Genomic DNA, 22,153 nt, shown 5'->3' with positions numbered 1-22,153 from the left:
GTGTATTCACAATTTTAAAATATGTTATATGCAATGTTTCTGGACTTCAAACCTGCTTTTGATTCTAAGTTCTTTATAGTCTGTGGGACAAACTCAAAACCCTAAAGTGGACAGTTATTTTATTTTGATAAATATAAAATTCTCATGGGTACTGGACCCAAAAACCAGGCACCCTTAAGGGGAAAAAATCTGAACTACCTACCAGTCATTTGGAAATAGAACATCAAAGCCTGGATGACTTCTGACATTTTGGGGACTATTTAACTACTTAACTACTCAACTATTTAATCCTGCACCAGAACACTACCTTAGAAAAAAGACCTTTGCATTCAAGATTCTACTACTATTAGATAACACATTTTTGTGGAATTTGAAAATGCTCACCCAAAGTCCTTTTCATGCCATTAAACACCACTTCTTTTCCTTCAAGACTTGATCAGGAAATTGTAGGCACTTTCAAAAGCCATTATACTCTACTGCAGTGACGTGCGGTGAGCTTTACGGCTGGTGAGGCTGGTGACGTCATCAGCGTGAGCTGCGGTCCCCTTCATGTTGACTCAGGAAGGAGGCGAATGGGACCATGTCAGCCTCCCTCCTGCGCACGTCCCATTCCCCGCCTTCCTAAGTCAACATGAAGGGGACCGCGGAGCGCGCTGACTTAGGAAGGCGGGGAATGGGATGTGCGCAGGAGGGAGGCTGGAGGGATCTCCCCTCCTTCCTGACTCCTGAGTCAACATGAAGGGGACCGCGGCTCACGCTGCGCAATCCCTCCTCCGCGATCCCTCCAGCCTCCCTCCTGTGCACGCCCCATTCCCCTCCTTCCTAAGTCAACATGAAGGGGACCACGAAGCGTGCTCCGCGGGACCGCAGCTCACGCTCCGCGGGACCGCAGCTCACGCTCTGCAGGACCACGGCTCAAGCTCCGCGGTCCCCTTCATGTTGACTTAGGAAGGCGGAGAATGGGACATGCGCAGGAGGGAGGCTGAGGCTAGAGGAGCCTCCTGCACACATGGTCCCATTCCCCTCCTTCCTGACTCATGAGTCAACATGAAGCGGACCACGGAGCGCTCCCATTCCCGACCACGTGTGCAGAAGGCTCCTCAGCGCCTTTTCCCTTTTCCCTTTTTTAAAAAATTTTCATGATCAGAGCGGTGCGGCTCTGCCTCCCCTGCCTCCCCTGACCGCACTCCCTGCTCTACTGCAATGTGTGCCAACATTTAGATGCAAACCCTGACTCTACAATGGACTGAAGACTATACCAATTGTGATGTAATAGTCTATGTTAATAAAGTAGACTAGGATAACGTTTCTTGGACTACTGTAAACAATTACTGGACAAAAGCAAGGCCACAGTGTGTGACCAATACTTAAGACATTAAATGTGTTAAAGAACATCTTTTTTTTAAATGTGCAAGCTATTATGAGTTTGCTGTGAAGGATTGTGGCAACAGCTTTGATGACATGCAGCTGGAGAAAGATGTTAAGATTTTAACAGAAGACACACTGAGTTTAGCAATGAGAATTAGAATGGTATGACTAAGGATGACCAAAAAGATAATGAAAAAAAGTTATTGTCTTATTGCCAATTATTATTTAAAACAAAATACTGTAAATGTATTGAATGTTCCTTATTATTGGAAACGCAATAGGTTTACAGTAATGGATAAACTGAAAAGAATTTTTAAGAACCCAACCCCATTTTTCCTATAGGATTAATGCTTCAATAACTGTAGTTTCCATTTTCAGCAGAGTTTTCAAGACCATAATCCCTCTATATAACAAGGATTTAATATATTTTTAATGCTCATGTATTTCCTTTTTTTATCAGTACCCAGAGCCATCTGACAATACTGAGATCATAACAAAATTCTGTATAGCAACCATGAAAATTAGGCATCAGTGAACAGTCTCCCACAGTTATTACACATTTTTTTCAACTACAATTGCCTATTTAATACATGTATTCACTTACCATACCTTTTATCTCTGGTTTTTGACTGTAATAAAGATTAATGCATTTGTTCATTATGTCAAAGTATTACAGAGTATCATATTTGGATCTGGCAAGAAAAACTGTTCCCTTTCAAGCATTTAGAGAGGTCAAAATCAGCCTTTCCAAACTAATTCCATCAAACACACAAAGAAGAAAAAATAAATATGCAGCTTTTATCATAAGGACAGTCCTGGATTCACCATTAAATAAAATAACCACCTGCTTATAGCATCGAGGGAAATGGAGGAAGACCAAAGATTTTCCTTTACTCATCTTGCTCTTAATTTTTTCATTGCCATACTTTACTTTAGTCAACCTTTTTGTACTTGTCTTTATATACTACATTCAACTTTAATCTGCATTATTTAATTTTTTCTTGGCATGGTGAGTGACTAAAGTTTAAAACTTTGGATCTTAAGGTCTTGTCAGTTAAGCAAGAGAAGGGCCAAGTGGCACAATTGTTGCGTTAGAACTTCGATTGTGGCCCTGCTTTAGAAAATTTTTGACTTGGATTTCATTTAGAAAAATGAATGGCCAAAGATGGCAGGAATATCTTACTGTACTTTCATGAAACTGAGGAAATATACATAGTCATATGGAACAAATAAAAGATCAGCATCTAATATTACCAAGGTGAATCACTGCCTTACCAAGTTCTCCTCAGCCCTAAATAAAAGGCAAAAATAGATTTGGGATAACATTGTCTTTATTGCCTTTATAAATCTACAAAAAATGTATTTGATAATTTGTAGACCACATTTCCTCTAGAAGCTCACGTTGGCGCAACCCTCCTTTGATCTGAGAAATAGGTTAGGGCTAGGCAGATTGTTGCAAAATGTCAGAGAACTTTCACTGTTGAATGTGTACATGAACTTGGTCTTAATCCCACCCAATCATGACACTCACCTGCCTTCAAGATATTTAGGGCTTCTTAACCTCAAATCTGTATTTTAGAAATGATTTTTAATTGTTTTATGCACATTTGAAGATCTTTGAAGTTTTAACAGAAAATTTCTTAAGAACTATCTCATTTCTTGTACTTTTAAATATTTGCAAAACCTCTAGAATCAATTTTGTCAAGGATGCCAAATCAGAATGATTCAAGGCAGTATACAGAATTAAAATATAATAAAAATAGAAGACCAAATATAGAACTGCTAGCACACTGGGGAAACAAAAAAAATCCACTTCTATAATCATGTGGCATCACAAATCAAATCTAGCCTCTTTCATCCGATGCTCTCTCCTTTCATTTATTCTTGCATTCTGCAAACTAAGATTTTGGAAGGTATTGTAACTTCTATACTTTATTGTATAGCAACATAATATCTATCCAGAAAGATTGATCTATTTTTTCTGGATTTCTGATTACCTTTGCTACGGAAACCTATCTGTGAGACTTGGAATAAACATTTAAGACCAAAATTAGGTCATTCAAGATGCAGCATACAAATATGAAAAATTGCTCCCTGATAGTCAATAACATGACACTTAACATAAGCTGCACTATTACTAAATGCTTCCATGGTTTATCAGACTTTCATATCATTATGTAGGAATTTCAGCTGATTTATTTGTGGCAAATTGCTTCCACTTGGTAACATTCCAAGAGTTTTCAAGCATGAACTGATTGTTTCAGGTTCTGCCACAATATTTTGGCAGCGTTTGGGTTTAGATTTTGACTTGGCCATTTTAAAACCTTTACAGCAGACATGTCCAATCCATATACCACAAGCTGCATGCAGCCCTGGATAGCAAGTAATGAGGCTCCACATGATCAGAATAAAAATATTGTAAAAGGTTGGTTATTTATATACATTAACTATATATTTTATACACAGCTCAAGACAATTCCTCTTCACTCAGAGAGGGCTAGGCAAGCCAAAAGTTTTGAAACCCACGCTTTATAGATGCTTTTCTAAACTTGGTAACATGTCTGCAGTCCTTATGTTGTTGTATGATTCACTCGTGCTTTGGCTGATTGACAAATGGCCTCTTCACAATACTTTGAAATAAAGCACAATTCATTCAGTGGCTCAGATATATAGAAATTCAGAAAATCCCAAAGGGTGGAATACTTTATCACAGAATTGTATAGCATAATGGCATATCTCCTTTAGAAATGATAAGAGGACAACTTCAGCGTAAAAGCCTTGCACAGCTAATATAGAAGTCTAGGTTACTGTGACATCTTGGCTTCATTTTTTTTGCCCAATACAATTTTGTAGCTCCTATCACATTAGCAAGTTAAGATGCAATAGTAAGTTAAACAAAGAGTTATCAACTATAATGCCTTCTGCAGTAATTATTTACAGACTACAAACAAGCAAAAATGAGCAGTTCCCTCCAACCCCAATCTTGTATTTCATTTTTTATTTTAAAGAATTTATATACCAGTCCAATTTAAGCAAAAACTGAGTGGCTAGTAAAACTAATATTCATATTATTTTTAAAGTACTTATTCTTAAGCAACCTTTTAATGTGTGTTTAAAGATATCAAAGTATTTATCAAAATCATGACCTTCAATTTTAGGCTTCTGAAATGATTAAGCACAGCACCTTTATTCTTATTTATTTATTATTTATCAATTATATAGATTGTACAAGTGAGAACAGGAGCAAGTAGAGTACCATTAAATATTCTTGCATTTATCACTATAAAAATGCTGGGTAAACAAAACAATTTATCTTTTCTTGCCCAATTCCTTCTCTTAAAGATGTATATACTTACAGATTTTAATGTGTTTCTGAATTTTCTTTTTGTGGTTGCTTCCATTTTTTAAACAGCTAAAAAAACCACCATAATATTTTAGTTTACTAGTGAATGAGACTAGAAAAAAACCTCTTGTCCTTATGTGCGTTTTATAAAAACATTTTATAAATCTACCTTTATATTGTTTTTCTTCAATAAATCCTACTTTTCAAACAAAAATTTATCAAAGCAGATATTATAAAGGAAGGCATTAAAAGTGATAACAATTAAACAGATCCAGTTTGTTCTTCCTTTTTATGCCAATAGAAAGAATATTGGAGGAAAAAAACAGCTGACCAGTGAAGATGGATGCTATTACTTTAAAAAAAAAGTCTTCTATATTCCTGACAAATTAAATTAAATTAAAATTATTGATAGGTAGGCATATTGTCTTCATGAATTCTAGGTTTTATTTGTTGTGCATGTCTAAAAAATCCCAGATACTACCTTCCAGGTATCTGTACCATTCAGGGTTTGGGCAGTAAAAATAAATGTTTCAAGGGTGCCTTGTGCACTATGCTGGCTATGTTAACATTTGCTGGGGATATTGAGAGAAATTCATTGTGGCTCATAAGCCCTACCAAGCCATTTTATTATCAAAATGGTAAATGCAACTAGTCCTTGACAAATGATCACAATTGAGCCCAAAATTTATGTTGTTAAGACAGACATTTTAAAGTGAGTTTTGCCCTATTTGATTACCTTTCTTGCCACAGTTGTTAAGTGAATCATTAGTTATTAACATGGTTGTTAAGTGAATCTGGCTTCCCTATTGACTTTGTCAGGTGGAAAACGCTGATCACGTGACCCCCCAGGACACTGCAACAGTCATAAATATCAGTTGCCAAGCATCAGAATTTTGATCATGTGACCACGGGGATGCTCCAACCATCATAAGTGTGAAAAACAGTCATAAGTCGCCTTTTTCAGTGCCATTGTAACTTTGAACAATCACTAAACAAACTTTTGTAAGTCGAGGATTACCTGTACTTTCAAAGCAAGGTGCAGGAACTCTAATACAATTTAAGTGTCCCAATGCTCTTCAGAATTGAAGGTGCTTTCCGTAAGTCGGTGGAACTTCCAACCTAAACTGGAAAGTTATTTTTTCCTTTTGGAAGTGGGAAATGCATTAAATACGAAGAAAAGCTCCCTTAAATAAAGGAATAGCCTGTTTAGTCCACCTTTCTATTCCGGAAAATAATTGAGGGAGGGGGTCAGAACTCAGCAGCCTTCTCAGCAGCCTTCTCAACGTGATACACTTTCGTTGAACTGGGAGGCTCTTACAGCACCTACTGCTAACAGCTGTTGATTATTTTAATTGCTCGAGATACCCCACCCACTCCTATTTTTTACCTACTCTCTCACACAATTCTGCCAGTTTACGGGCAATCTCCCAAGCCTCCTATATATTTGCAGTTGCCGGTGCTGGAACTGGGTTTTGGGGGATCCTATCTGGTTTCTAGGGGTTTATTTTAAAATTCAATGAAATCTAGGTTTTTTTTATACATCGCATTAACGTTTCAAATTATATGTATTCAATGGGTAAAATGGTTTAGCTTAAAACTGATTTGTGTTTTTTGTAACGGGGGTGGGTGGGTTCCTGTAGAATCTGGGTTCATTTGAGCGCGAAATCTTGCTAGGAAGTCGTCTAGCCAACTCTGAAAATAGGTAAAAATAATTCCGCTTGAAACTGCCTTATTGTGTTTTTTTGTTTTCTGGGATTTTGTGTAGAATCTGGGTTTATTTGAACGCGATATATTCCTTTTTTTAGGAAACTCCACTGGCAACCTCAACACATTGGCTGCGACAAGCGCAGGAAGATGAAGGAGTAAAGTTCCTCCTCCTGCTTTACCCAAGCTCTGACGACACAGCCGTGCGCAGCGCAGTGACGGGGAGTAGCCACGTTGACAAGTGAAGCTACACGGAGGAGGAGTGTCTTGCTTTGGAGTGAGCAAGCCTACCAGCTGCTGTCTGTCTTCCGTGTTGGACTCGCGACTGTCCTGTTAGCGGCGGTTCCAGAGCAAACAATGTCTTCGCCGCCCAAAGTCAAAGCAGAAACCCGCGCTGGACATCCTCCCGCCGGTACAGCTGCTACTCCCGCTGTCCTTTCTCCTCGTTCTCCTTCCGCCACTTCTGCTTGCTCTGCCTCTTGTGGGAAGTTTATGGCGGGAGGTGCGCTGGGGAAGAAGGGAAACTGTTAATGGGGAGAGATCCCACCTCTGCGGTCGCTTTCAAACTGAGCTTGGGTCTTGGGAGCTTTATAGTCTGGGTACTACCTCTTCTCACACGTTAATTGTTTCAGGAGAAGACGGCGGTTTTGGGAAGAGTTAGTTTCGTTCTTGGAACGGGAAGGTAGTTTACTTTTGAGTAAACAGGACTGCGCGGTCCTACGTTTATTCCTAAGGCGGGGATTCACACGACGTGATGCAGAAAAGTATTAACGGCTCAGTTTTTAAACGTTCGCTAGTAACTGCCAGCCGCCTTCGTTTGAAATAACGGGCGCAATGTTTCTGTTAGGCGCATGGAATGTTTTGCAAGTCCCCTAAGAACCGGGCTGCTCATCCCCCTTCTCTTCTGGTTGACGTGTTAACATCGGACACGTCTTGCGAATCGAGGCAGTGTCTGTCGGAGCCATGAAAGAGATCCTGTATTGGGGCCCTTTATGGAAGGTCAATAGTTCAACCAGTTTTTTTCCACTTATACAGTTTCCTCGTGCAGAAATTATGATAAGGCAGTCACATAATGAAGAATTCTTGAAATGAATGCTGATTGTGTGTGTGTATATAAATGTATGCTAGGATATCTTCCTGTTTTTTTCTTGCAGATTTCACTTGCCTAATATTGGGATTGTGTGAAGAGGTAGTTACTTCAAACACCCAGAAACAACAAAAATGCAAAAAATCATGTTTAAATAACACTTCAGGAGCAAAAAAAATCATTTTAAAAGCAACCCATCGAATGCAATGAAGTGATTATTCCATATTAGCCCTTTTTAAAGATTGTTTTAATTTCTATAAAATTAGAATAAAAAGATGGGAATCAAATCACAACTGCTCTGAGCAACAAGAGTTTAATTATGCTAATTCAGATGCTGTGTGCTGTGTACTGTGTAAATAAATAGGGAAGTATTTTCAAATTCCCCTACTCCCAAATGCTTTGAAGTTCAGTAGTACCAGTTAAAAAGCAAATACTTTTTCAGAGTTTCTTTATTTGACTTTGACATTTTCCTGAGATATGTTTATTTGCGGTCAGTTTGGTTATAGTGGTTACAGTGTTAGCCTAGAAATCAGCAGACTTTGAGTTTTGGTCCCGCCTTAGGCATGAAAGCCAGTTGGGTGACTTTCTCTCAGCCCAATCGATTTCATAAGATGGTTTGTTGTAAGGAAAATGGTGGGGAAGTACTACATATGTTTGCTGCCTTGAATTACCTATAAAGCAATAAAGGCGTAATAAAGATGTAATCTAAGTAACATGACAGTCTGGAATATTGATTAAAGGTGCCGCATTAGGAGCAGGGTAATGCAATTTCTAGTCCTGCATTAGACGTGAAAGATGCTGTGTCTCTTTGGCCCAGCTACTCTAGGAGCAAAGTACTGGCAAATCATTTATTTAATGTAAAAGAAAAGAAAATTTGGAAATTGTTTCATATGCTTCTTTTGTAAGTTGCCTCACTATGAGACATTTTTTCAAAATTAATATTTATGTAAAAGTCCATGTAACTTCTCTGTTTTAGTAAAATATTCCCTATATTGATAGGTAATAGCAATAGCACTTATATACCACTTCATAGTGCTTTACAGTCCTCTCTAAGCTGTTTACAGAGTCAGCATATTGCCCCCAACAAACTGGATCCTCATTTTACTGACCTCCAAAGATGGAAGGCTGAATCAACTTTGAACTGGTCAGGATTGAACTCCTGGAGTGAGCAATGAGTTAGCCTGCAATACTGCATCCTAACCACTGCTCCACCAAGTATTCTGGTTCCTCTTACTTAATTTTTGTATAAATACTTGGGTCAGGAATCTCCTTTAAACTGTTAACCTTCTATAAGCTGAACATTAATTAGTAAACAATAAAAATACAAAATTGTTGTTTTTAATTAAAACCATAGGTGACAAATAAATGGAAAATCTAATGAACAAGGTTTTACATCTATTTTGGTTCTTCACTATCAACATAAAACATTTTATTGTATACAGTACACTCAGAATTATTACTTCTATTTTTCAGTATTTGCATAGAAGGTGTGCCACTGTGATCCCAATGCTTTAAATGTGTTTGAAGTTAAAATGTTATTTTGGTTGCTTTTTGAAGTGTAGATTAGTAACTGTAAGGACTGTTGTATATTAAAAATAGCACAATTCAAATTATTGCTCCATCCTTTTAATTGTGGCAATGCATCTAGAGGTGAGTTGTATTTCCTTGGAAACATAGGCTTGGCTGCTTTTTTTTTTCAACTTTTGGTTAAAACCTGTCTTCATTCCAGTGGGTTTAGCTTGCTAATTCTAGCTGCTAAATTTAAACCTATCTGGAGGAATCACTAGAAAAACAGCCTCAAACTTATGTTTTTTTCTTTGAATTTCTTGTTGCTTAAGATCCTAATAATGCTTAAAAAGTTATTAAACAAGCTTGGCTCTAAAAACAAAGGATCAAATGATGCACCCATTTCTATGTCAGGGTTCCTAACATTAAATTTTATGAATATCTCAACCTTTTTACTGTTCCAATGTTGAAAAATTGGACTTTTTACTTTGATCTAGTTTACTCTCTTTCCATCATGTTAAGTATCCTAACACGTTTTGTTCTTCATATTGGCTCATGTTCTTACATTGTCCTGTCTTTATTATCAAACTTTTATCTGTGTACTTCTATCAGCACAAATCGGTTTTGCACTGTGATGTGCACTACTTAGTATTTGGAGATAAGACAAATGCAGTCTGGTATAATGGTTTATTGCATGTTTTGGATTTCAGTTTTAGAATTTTAGAGATAGACCCTGCACATTGTGGATTTATTTATTGGAGGTCCTTGTGCTTATTTATTTTAATTTAAGAGTAACAACTTTTCTTGTCTTTGTGCTGTAACTGAAATAAATTCCATCTGTATATTATAAAATATAACCATAATATTTTGTACTGTGAATAGGTGCTAGAAGTCAGTATTAGAATTTGAGGGACGGGATACAGAAAAGAAGCAAGACTCTTTACTGCTTTAGTTCCCTGACACTTCGGAGTAGGCTGAAGTTATGAGTAATCACCATAATAATATTAAATCTGTTTCATATTGACTATTTACAAAAACTTTAATTCATGGTTCTTTAAATTTCAAATAAATAAAAGGACCCTTTCAATTGCCTTTTTTATAAACAAATCTCAAACATTATAGTTAGTAAGGCTGGGCTGTTTCATTTAATCTAGAGTTAGAAGAACAAGACTAGATTTCTTCACTGAAACAATATTTAATAACCCTTGAGTTTAATTCATTTATTAGCATACAGATAGTATATCCTCAACTTCTCCATGGATACAGCAGGACGGCTCAGGAGTGGGTATTCTCATAGACTGATTGGTCAAGAGACTGAGTCAATAATTCAGAAGCCATGACTATGACTCTCCTCTTCCTTGGCCCAGTTTAACTCAGTCTGGTCTAAGAGAAGAAGTAATTTCCTTGGCTCCACTTCTGAATTATTATCAGTCTATGGACAGCACTTAAATTTGACAAAATTGGACATCTGAAATTCTAAAATTCTTTCTCCCAAAGGTCAACTCTCTCTTTCATAGATCACAGGAGGTGGTCCTCCCGGACTTCTGTCCCGGGCCATCGGGGGAGAGAGAGCATCAGTGGCATAGATTGGATGTTCGTAGGCCCCTACGAATCTACCTAAAGAGGACATCCCCGTTCCTTAGGTCGGAGGCTCTCTTTGTTTCCTTTCAGCCTTCCTCCAGGGGCGCTAGAGTGTCCCCTGCCATGATCAGGAGGTGGTTGAGAGGGGCTATTGTAAAGGCCTACGAGGCGCAACATATACTAGTCCCAGAAGGAATTACTGCACATTCCACAAGAAGTGCAGCTACCTCTGCAGCCTGGAGCACTAGTGCACCCATAGAGGACATCTGCAGATCGGCGTCCTGGTCCTTGCCATCTCCTTTTATTTGAAACTATCGGCTGGATGCTTTTGCGTCCGCTGATGCATCTTTTGGCTGCAGACTGCTTCAACAAGTCGTACACCCACCTAGACGGACAGGACAGTCTTAGTGGCCACCCTTAGGACCTTAGCTCTGGTACGTCCCACTCCTGAGCTGTCCTGCTGTATCCATGGAGAACATACGTTGTCTTATCTGAACGTTGATTCTCATGGAACAGCAGGATGGCTCAGGTCTCCACCCCCCACAGTAGTTGCAGCTGGCTGTTAGCTAGTGGGAGAAGGGAGAGGGCTCCCTTGTTTTCCTTCCCTTGTTAAACTAGGCCAAGGAAGAGAAGAGTCATAGGTGTGGCTTCTGAATTATTGACTCAGTCTCTCAACCAATCAGGCTTTGAGAATACCCACTCCTGAGCCATCCTGCTGTTCCATGAGAATCAACGTTCAGGTAAGACAACGTATGTTCATTTGATGATGGTTTAGTTACAGTGGCTTTGGGAAAAGTGACATGACATGACATGTCCTTGAAGTTACAATTGTCATACCACCTATAGAGTCACATGATCGCAATTTGGACATTTAGCAACTGACTTGTGTTTTTGAAGGTTGCAGCATCGTGCAATTATGCCATGGTGATTTGTGATCTTCCCAGATGGTTTCCGACAAGCAAAATCAATTGAGAAAGTTAGATTTGCTTAATGATCGCATTTTAACTGCTGAATTAAGACAGTCATAAAATTGGATCTGGTCACATGATGACTCATTTTATGACCCCACCAACTTAATACAGAAATTTATGACCCAATTTTATGATAAGGGGAGGACTACATATATCTGTTTGCAATGGAAACAATTGTGTACATCTTTTTGCGTGCTCTGGGAATATAGTATAGAACAGGGAGAATTCAATCTCTTCTGCAATGGTAATGGAGTCCAGGATCTTGGTGGTCATACATATTTGTTGTACTAAAGGTAAGAGCGATGAAAACTCTAATTTGTCAATACATGGAGAATATAGGTGTCCCAACTCTGCTGTGAATGAATAAATAGAAACCCCTCTAAATTGAGAGGGAAAAGAAAACTTTACAAATGGCTGCCTTTCCAGAAAAAGTTTGTACAATAGGTTTAAGTCATTTGCAATAGGTTTAAGAAGGTTCTTGAAGAATTTTGGAATAATATCAGGTGTCTTTCCATCAATTTGAAGATCTGATAGACTTTTCAGCATGTACACACACATCAGATTGAATCCCTAAATTGATTCTCAGACAATTCAAATCCAGATCACATTGATGCACTGAATAATGAATTAAGATGGAATCTCAACTCTGTTACATGCAAGATCTTAACTACAAATAAAACATATTACTCCTTTGGGCACAAATCCTTTACTGGCAGCTTGAATGCTTCACTTTACAGCTTTTGCACATTTTTGCACACAGAAATGAAGAATGTTTCATTATTATTACCATTTAATACATGGACAATTGAAAGTTGAATGGTCAAAATTATCAAAAGCTTTCCCTGCTTTTTAACTCTACAGTTCTCAGTTCTGTTATCTAAATGTATACATACTGAAGCAAGATATCTGTGTTTCTGAATTTATCAGAAAAACAATCCTATCTTTTTGGCCAGGAGCTTCTCAGAAGATAGTGATTGTGTAAGGAAATTCCTAGATTTTTTTCAGGAATAGCATTGCTATCCAGAGGTCAGTACTGAGGGATATTTCCAATGCCTTCTGACAAAAAAAAGTATTGTGCAATATTATAATTTCAGGATATGTGGATGTAGCCAGTGTTATTTTTCATTTCAAACTATTCTAGTCATTCACTAAGAGTTAATTTCTAGAATTTAAACAGTTACATATTTTTCATCTTAAATCCAGGGACCATCACAGCCAGCAAAAATACAATTCATGCTTTTGTGGGGAGAAGTTCCAGCATAGATTTTAAAGTATCATAACTTGTTTCAGAAAAAAGTATTTCTTTGCAAATAGCTTTAAGAATCTGATTTTCCCTAATTGGCTTGCCAGGACCCTTATTTGTTAAACTCGTTTTAGCAATTTAACTCAGTAGGAGTGAGGTTGAAAAGAGCTGAAAGACTATAAATTCAGGGTTTTGAAATCAAGAAGAAATATAGTGAAATAATACTGTAGTAGTATAAAGAAATCTTTTGTGCAGAAGGCATGATATTAGGCTCTGCATGGTGTGAAGTTAAGTAGGTACATCCTGAAAGAGGTTTACTAAACTACTTTGCTATTGGAACATAATTTTTAAAGTGAAAAGTACCTATAAAGTGATGCCTTTATTGATTTATGTTTTGTTTCATTTCCAAAGACCCCATCAACCACAATTCCTTGGATAGAACCTTTCTAACATATGTTCCTTCAGAAAATAATATGAAAATAATTTAGCATAATTTGTTATACCATTTTTACATAGTTCTACACAATATATATTTTTGTCATTGCCATACCTGATGCATTTGTATCCAAATGTGCGTGCATGCACTCGCGCGCACACACACAATATACACTTTCAAGTAATAATCTACAGCGGTAACTTTTCCATATCCCAGATAATGTGAAATTTAAAACATAAATACATTTCTTTAAAGTATAAATGGACCAGAAGTCTGAATGGGAATATAAATTAATATCTCAAAGTATATAATGTTTTATCAATTAATTAATACAATGCTTATGAAAGTTCTCAGGATTCTTTTGTTGACCCTACACCTAGCTATCATTTTAATTGGATGCTGTAATTGAATTAAAAGTCTTCCATAAAGACCTCTGTTAAAAATTTGTAAAGATGTAGGCATACAGTAGACAATGAATCAATAAGTGCTGAATGAATTTAATCACAACAATGGTTGTTTTCTGCATGTCTTCTACTTTATAAAACTGTTAATCTTAATATGTTCATTGTATCTTTACTTAGATTATCTGATGGATTCTTTACCTCATCTTATTTTTCTTGTAGTCAAAGCTGGTGGAATGAGAATTGTGCAAAAGCATCCACATGCTCCAGATACCAAAGAAGACAAAGATAAAGATGATCAGGAATGGGAAAGTGGCATCAGGTGAAGTATAATAAATAGGACACATGAATTATAATCTGCATTAACCTATTTCAGCTTTCATGTGAAACCAGAGAGTTGTAGAGACTAGGAATTATGACACATTTTTTTAAAAAAAAACACATTTTATTTCTCTTAGCCCAAGACTTATCTATGACCGTATTTCAACAAATATAGTTGTTAGTAAAATGTGCTGAACTGGAAGTAAGAATAGTAATTGGGCATAGTCTGGGGTAACTGCAATAATACATGTGGAAACAACCATTTAAACTCAATGTAAATCATTTTAAACCTGACTAAAATATGATTTCTGTAATAGATATGTCAAAGTCTGGAATGCCCTACCTGATTCAGTTGTCTCAGCTACAAATTTTCACAGCTTCAGTCACAAATTGACTTCCGTGGACCTTACGTCATACTTAAGTGGTCAGTAAAAGGGGCGTACGTAAGTGCACTAATGTGCCTTTTGTCCCTGTCATTTTATTTTTGTTATCTTGTTCTTGTTTTTGTTGACAAATTCCAATAAATAAATAAAAATAAAAAATAACACATGTCTAAAATCTTACGTATCCGTGAGTTTCTCTATTTCTTTAATGTGGTGACACAGTGGTTAGAATGTAGTATTGCAGGCTAATTCAGCTCACTGCCAGGAATTCGATCCTCACCTGCTTAAAGGTTGATTCAGCCTTCCATTCTTTCGAAGTCGGTAAAATGAGGACTCAGATCATTGGGGGCAATATGCTGACTTTGTAAACTACTTAGAGAGTCCTGTAAAGCACTATGAAGCAGTATATAAGTCTAAGTGCTATTGCTATTTAAAGTATTTTGGGCTCATAATTTATTTGTCCAGAGTAAATTAAGATTATGAAAGAATTACGATGTGAGTAGTGATGGCATGATCAAAATCTTTTCCATGCATATCTGCAATCCAATCAGATAGCTCTGCAAAAGTTGAGGTGAGTTTGAAATGGTACAACTCTCTGAAAGATTTACTAATGAGACATTGTGTCCATCATTAGAAAGAAAAGCATGAATACAGGTAAACCATCAGGAGATAGAGAAGAAGCAATGTAAATACTCACAATCCTCAGTGAACTCACTCTGGTAGAGCACAGAGATAGTGAAAGGATTTACAAATTAGGTTTGTAAAAGGCTGTAAAATTTGCAGCTTTCTAGAAGTTATGAATCTGTACTCCTCAACAACTGTACCCAGGGTAGCCAACAGTTAAAGATGCTGGGATTGTACTTCTTCAACATTTGGAAAGCCATAGATTTCTCGAAACTTACTTTGTTGGAAAATACATATAAAGTGAAGAAATAAGATCTAGAATAGAGTATAATCTTCTAATTATTCTGTCTAAGAGGTTGAATATGAGCATTAGCCTAAAGAACCTTATTGCAAATTGTTTGGAAGAAAATGTGACTAAATTCATTTGTTTTCTTGCATTTCACTGTCTTGCAGCCATATCAATGAAATTCTGCTTACTGTATTAAAGTAGAAAAAAATAAGTAAAAGGAAAATATGACTTCCAATGTGCCTTCATTCTGTCAATAAATATTTAGTTGCTAAAAGTTTTAAAGAGTAGAACTGTATGAATGGGGCAACTTAGAAGCTGATATAGAAAACAAGGAGAAAATAGATTAGGAGGAAAATGGCAGTTCATTAAGGAGGCAGATGCTTTTAAGTTATTTTTTTCCTGATAGTAGTTAAATTATCCTTGACAAATGTCAAAACCCAGGCAAAACAGCATCCTTTTTTTGAAACCTTGTTGGGTAAGGAAAATTTAGAGTGATTATTTTCCTTCTATTGTTAAGTCTTTTCTGAGGAAAGTCAAAGACCGTAAACTGCTGAGTTACCTGCAGTGACCAACCAGATGCCGTTGTAAAGTGCTTGGATATTGGCTTAAAGCTGTTTTTCCTTACTATATACAGTTTCAGTTTCTGCTGCTAGCCATGTCTTTTATGATGCAACCTTCATATTTTTTGCATAGTCATATTGGCAAATAGGCTCAGATTTATCAGTTGACATATACTAGCAGATAATAAGGGGAAAAACTAATATAAAAATGCTTATTTAATTGTATACTCAAAATATGAGGCATATATTTTCCTTTGTAATTCTGAGAAAATTAAAACTGTTGTGCTAGAGTAAGCCAAACGTCATTTTAGTCCAATTCTCTATCTCTGACAATGGCCAGTTCAAGTATTGTGAGGAAATTCATGAACAGTACAAAAATGTCTACAGATGGTCCCCGACCATTTGTTTTGCAACTATTTGAAATTATAGCGGATCTGAAAAAATGGATTTATTATCCATGCCTGAAGTTATGGCTTTGTAGCCTGACCATACTTATGACCACAGGAGAGCTTTTGGCTGCCCTGCACATTGGCAGCCATAGCACCAGAGCCAGTAGTGGGATTCAAAAAATTTATTACCGGTTCTGTGGGCGTGGCAGGGGAAGGATACTACAAAATTCCCTTCCCAGCCCACTAACCTGCTTTCCAGCTCCGTTCTCCTGGGCAACAAAAGATCAGCTGGGAGGCAGAAGGGGTAGGGCCAGCTATTTGCTGGTTCTCCAAACTACTCAAAATGTCTGCTACCAGTTCTCCAGAACCCGGTAGAACTGGCTGAATACCACTTCTAATCAGAGCTCATACTGAAGTATTATAGAGGCCCTTCAGCAATTTGATAATCAGTCACCCCCAATTTCTTCTATTTCTCAGGAACCCCTTAGATAGAATTGCTGAAAATACATATGCAATTTTCCAGTGTTTTGTGATCAGTAATTGATGAAAACTAATGTAGGTCTGTCCATTACCCTCATTTTACATTTTTTCTTGTTAAACTGCTAAGTGAATTACTGCAATTGTTATCACAGTTGTAAAGTTAATCTGACTTCTCCATTGCGTGGACGACTGCGACCTACCACATGTTTGCTGGACCCGTGTCCCTCCTGGCTTGTACTGGCTTCCTGGGAGGTTACACGCGACTGGCTCCTGGGCCTAGTGAACGCTTCGTTGGGTGAGGGGTCTCTCCCGGCCGCCTTGAAAGAGGCGGTGGTGAGACCCTTGCTCAAGAAGCCTTCCCTGGACCCTTTGGAGCTGGCCAATTATCGTCCTGTCTCCAACCTTCCCTTTTTGGCGAAGGTTGTAGAGAGTGTGGTGGCTTCTCAGTTCCCACGACATCTGGAGGAGAATGATTATCTAGACCCGCGCCAGTCCGGCTTTCGCCCTGGGCACAGCACTGAGACGGCCTTGGTCGCGTTGGTAGATGATCTCTGGAGGGCCAGACATAGGGGTTGCTCCTCTATCCTGGTCCTATTAGACTTCTCGGCGGCTTTTGATACCATCGACCATGGTATCCTGTTGCACCGACTGGAGGGGTTGGGGGTCCGGGGCACCGTTTTGCGGTGGTTCGGCTCCTACCTCTCCGGCCGGACGCAACGTGTGTTGGCAGGGGAGCAGAGGTCGACCCTAAGCCCCCTTACTTGTGGGGTGCCACAGGGGTCGGTCCTCTCGCCGCTCCTGTTCAACACATACATGAAGCCGCTGGGTGAGATCATCCGTGGTTTCGGGGTGGGATATCATCTGTACGCTGATGATACTCAGCTGTACATTTCCACCCCGAACCACCCCAACGAGGCCATCGAAGTGATGTCCCGGTGTGTGGAAGCCGTACGGGTCTGGATGGATGACAACCGACTCAGGCTCAACCCTTCCAAGACGGAGTGGCTGTGGGTTCCGGCCCCCCGGTTCAACCAGATAATTCCATCTCTGGCCATTGGGGGCATTCAACTTGCCCCCGTGGAGCGGGCGCGCAATTTGGGCGTCCTCCTGGATGCCAGGCTGTCCATGGATGAACGTGACAGCCGTGGCCAGGGGGGCGTTCCACCAGGTTCGCCTGGTGCGCCAATTGCGCCCCCTATTGGACCGGGACGCCTTACGCACAGTCACCCATGCGCTGGTGACGTCTCGCCTGGACTACTGTAACGCTCTCTACATGGGGCTTCCCTTGAAATGCACTCGGAGACTGCAGTTGGTCCAGAATGCGGCCCCGCGGGTGATTATGGGGAGTACCAAGTACTCCCATGTGACACCTCTCCTGCGCGAGCTGCACTGGCTTCCTGTGGTCTATCGAGTGCGTTTCAAGGTTTTGATTACGATCTTTAAAGCGCTCCATGGCTCAGGACCTAGTTACCTGCGGGATCGTATTCTGCCCCATACATCCCTACGACCCATCCGCTCGCACAGAGAGGGACTTCTCCAGGTGCCGTCTACCAGACAGTGCCATGGGGCGGCGCCTAGGAGCAGAGCCTTCTCTGTGGCGGGCCCAGCCCTGTGGAATGACCTCCCCCCGGATATTAGGACTACTACTGACCTCCGCTCCTTCCGTGTCAAGCTCAAGACCCACCTTTTCCAAATAGCTGGCCTGGCTCGACCATAACTTCGTAACGCTCCTGATGGGTTTTTTAATTTGGTAATTTTATTAGGGGATTTTAAATTGTATTTTTAACTGTCTTTCACTTAAGTCCATCCTCCTCCATGCACATATGTATATGTCTCTGTTCTCTTGTATATATGTTTGTCTTATGTGTATTTTTTATCCGTTTGATTGTACGCTGCCCCGAGTCCTTCGGGAGAGGGTTGCGGCTAATCAAATAAAATTATTATTATTATTATTGACTTTGCTTGTCAGAAGGTTAAAAAGGTGATCACCCTGGAACACTGCAACTGTTGTTATGAGTCAGTTGACAAGCATCTGAATTTTGATCATGTGACTATGGGAAGGTTGCAATGGTTGTTAGTGTGAAAAACAGTCCTAAGTCACTTTTTCAGTGCTGCTGTAACTTTGAACAGTCACTATACAAATGGTTGGAAGTCAAGGACTACCTGTAAAGGTTGTCCATTATTTTTACTTAAATTACTTTTCCTGCTTACCGTGTTTCCCCGAAAATAAGGCAGAGTCTTATTTTCTTTTGAACCCCAAAATATTGATTGGGCTTTATTATTGGGGAGGTGGCTTATTGTTTTGGGGATGCCGAGTGGGGTTGCGAGCGGGCACCCGAAGAGCCAGGCACAGCCTCAGAGGCAAATGGCTGTGTTGCGCTGTCGCAGCAGCGCAATACACCAGCCATGAAGTGACCACACTTACAAGCAGCCACCCGGTAACCCCCCTTTCCAGCCAGGCAGAGCGCCACTCACGGACCCAGTGATATCTCAAAGGTGCTCTGCCTTCCCCCCAGTTCCTACTGTTTGGCACATTCAGGATACCCTTAGATCAGTGCATGGCGCTCTGCCCGGCTGGAAAGGGAGGTTGCGCGAGCGCCTGTTCCATCCCCAGCTGGTGTTCTTCCCAACCTCACCATGCCCTGGCGCTCCTTGTAGAGCCAGGGTGCTGCCGCGGCGGCAGCGCTCCAAGCATAACCTATTCTCCGGCTTCCAAACTCCGGAGATCTGCAGCCGAGTCTTTCGGCAGTGGCCGCTCTGGGAGTATGCTCTATGGCTGTGGGCTGGCTGCTGGCAGAGCGTACTCCCAGAGCGTACAACCATAGAGCGTATTCCCAGAGTGGCAACTTCCGGAAGACTCGGCATCCTACCTCCATGTTTTGGAAGCCGTAGAAAAAGTCATGCGGTAGCCGGCAACAGAGGCAGCGGAGATGCCCTGGCTCTGCAGGGAGAGTTAGGCAAGGGCATCGTGAACCTGGGAATCGTGCAAGCGGGGAGTGGAACAGCCACTCGCGCAACCCCCTTCTCCAGCCATGCAGAGCCCCATTCAGTGACCTAGGGGCATTCCGAAGACACCAAGCCGCGGGAGGAGGGCGGCGACAGGCGCTAATGCGGCTTGGCAATACCCCTAAGTCAGTGAATGGCATTGTGCCCAGCTGGAAAGGGGGTTGCCGGGCAGCTGCTTGTGAGCGTGGTCACCTCATGGCTCGCCCCTGAGGCTGTGCCCGGCTCTCCGGGAGCCCACTTGCAAGAGAGCAACCGCCCAGCAACCCCCATCTCCAGCTGGGCACAGCACCGCTCACCGACAAAGCGGTATCCCGAAGGCGCCAAGCAACGCGAGCCTTTGCCCCCCACCCCATTCCTGCAGCTTAGCACCTTCGGGATACCACTAGGTCGGTGAGTGGCACTCTGCCTGGCTGGAGAGGGGGGGGGGTTGTCCAAGGGGCTTATTTTCGGGGGAGGGCTTACATTTTTGCCTACCCGAAAAATGTACCATGGCCTTATTATCAGGACATGTTGTATTTTCGGGGAAACACTGTAGTTATAGTAAATGAGAAGGACATTATATATTGCAGTGTCAATTTTTACAGAGGTATGTAAATATATATTTTTTTAATTATAAGCTTTCCTCAGATGTAGCTTTTTGTATTTTGAATTGTGGATTACTTGTGGCTTATATGTTTAAATGCAAAAAGAGGTTGCATCATTGAATATTATTTTTGTTTCTAAACATAAATGCTTACTTGAATAAAAAAAAGCAATTTTTGCTTCAATGCTTTTGATTTCATTTGATGATTTTGAACAAAACCTCTTCTTTCATAGGCTTCTAAAATCTGAGTTTTTAAACATTTTAATATGTTGAAATACAGTAGGATACTGTATTAAGTGATGTTCTAAAAACCTAACATATTAGCATTTAATTACATTTTAAGAAAACAAGCAAGCTTGACTGCCTCAGTTTTTGCTTACTGATTGTTGCTTCAAGAATAGTCAAGGCTGTATTTGGTCCATATCTGGTTGAGTGATTGTTTGTTTGTTTGTTGCAATTGATAGCACTCTTAGAAACCATGTCAGTTTGGAAATAGAGTAGTGAAAAATTTGATGTTACCTCTGTATGAAGTGATAATAAAATTTGGGTTGCCTTACCCAAAAAGCTGATCTCTCTTTCAGAATTTTTGCTAAAACCAGAGAGGGAAATGGTATCAATAACGCTTTCCCCATAACTTCAGGAGATATGACAATTTTATATTGAAAATCTGAAATGTTCATTGGACTATATCCCAATCTATTCAGGGTGGTATCTAGCCACAGCTGAATTTATAAAGACCAAATATATTTAAATTTTCTTCTGACTTGTTTTACACTCATTTTTCATGATTAGTTCTAATAATTATGGGGCACTTTCTTCGTAAGTGCTGTTGAAATGAATCAAAGCTACCCGACAGCCCAGGAGATCACATGCACAGATTCCATTTATTTTAATAGCATTTGTGCTATGGATTATGACCATTGTGCTTAATCATATTTTCGTGGGTATAAGGCTGAGGTCTGCTGTTATAGTAGTGGTTTTATTAAATACAGTAAAAAGGTAGATGTCAGCAATGTTCCACTAGTGATTACCATTCCCTCAACTCAGCTTAGAGGAAACAAGACTCTTTAATCCCTTTTGGAAGAGACACCTGTTATGGATTCTCCCTAATTGTCACCAGTCTGACAGTCAATCCATCATCCTCCCAAAACCGATTGCAAGGAGAAGTATGCATTTTAAGGAGGCTTTCTGAGCTTTGTCTCCTTACATTCCTATCCTCTTTACTCTTGTGCATCGTTACTATAAGACAGGCTGGCCTGCTTTTCCATGCCACTTTGGGAGATTTTCTGTGTAGAAGCAAGATAGAAATATTTTCAGTCAATAAGCAAGAGAAGATACTTCTGCTCTTAATGGCAGTCTTGATAAATGCAGTAAAAATTGCCTTAATTCATTTGTTCTCCTAACTATTAGAACAAGTAAAATCACTAAATATAGCAGCATTTAAAAAGTAAAATAAGGTTTAATATGCAGATACAGGAGTTAAAACAAAATATTTCCTATAAAATAGATCTCTTCCAGAAGTTTTAAATTTTTCATTAAATTATCATTAAAAAGGAAAGCAAGTTTAGGCTTCATTGAAGGGATTCCTTAATTGATGGCTGTTGAGAATGCTTTTTTCCTTTTCTTCATTTACCTGGGTTTTCCCCATTTTCTGTCAGATCTTAGGGCATGGATAGACTTCTCTTGAATGAGATTAGTCTTGTTGTATTGGATCTAACCTCTTCTAGGTTTTGATTAAAAATTAGTATAGCTCTTAAGCATAATATGATCTTGCAAACAAATAACCACAGAGTTCTAGATGATGATATCTAAAGGTAGCTCCTAACACAGCACATTGTAATATCCTCAGGAGTGTATAACTCTAAATTTACAGATTAC

At 39.5% G+C, this 22,153-nt stretch overlaps 1 protein-coding gene and 1 long non-coding RNA gene across 4 annotated transcripts in view; one reads left to right on the top strand and one right to left on the bottom strand.

Annotated features, from left to right (window-relative positions):
- LOC309392304 overlaps window positions 1–6,010 on the bottom strand; it is a 114,252-nt gene extending 108,242 nt beyond the window's left edge. For 2 of the 3 annotated variants that reach the window (XR_014175418.1, XR_014175419.1), the window contains exon 1: window positions 5,730–6,010. This is a non-coding gene — a long non-coding RNA (uncharacterized lncRNA). Of the gene's footprint in view, window positions 1–4,724; window positions 4,781–5,729 lie in introns of all 3 variants that reach the window. The other variant, XR_014175417.1, reaches the window with a different exon arrangement.
- Window positions 6,011–6,275: 265 nt separating this feature from the next.
- The window catches only part of DAP (death associated protein), a 39,628-nt gene continuing 23,750 nt past the window's right edge, over window positions 6,276–22,153 (top strand). Inside the window, exons 1-3 of the mRNA XM_081953389.1 lie at window positions 6,276–6,413; window positions 6,517–6,827; window positions 13,863–13,962. Coding sequence (XP_081809515.1) covers window positions 6,773–6,827; window positions 13,863–13,962 — 155 coding nt within the window. The 5' untranslated portion in view covers window positions 6,276–6,413; window positions 6,517–6,772. The remainder of the gene's footprint in view (window positions 6,414–6,516; window positions 6,828–13,862; window positions 13,963–22,153) is intronic.

Source organism: Natrix helvetica (assembly GCF_964273705.1).
Source record: "Natrix helvetica genome assembly, chromosome: 4".
Lineage (NCBI taxonomy): Eukaryota > Metazoa > Chordata > Lepidosauria > Squamata > Natricidae > Natrix > Natrix helvetica.
The sequence above is the reverse complement of the archived record's forward strand: the minus strand, read 5'-3'. Positions and strand labels throughout refer to the sequence as shown.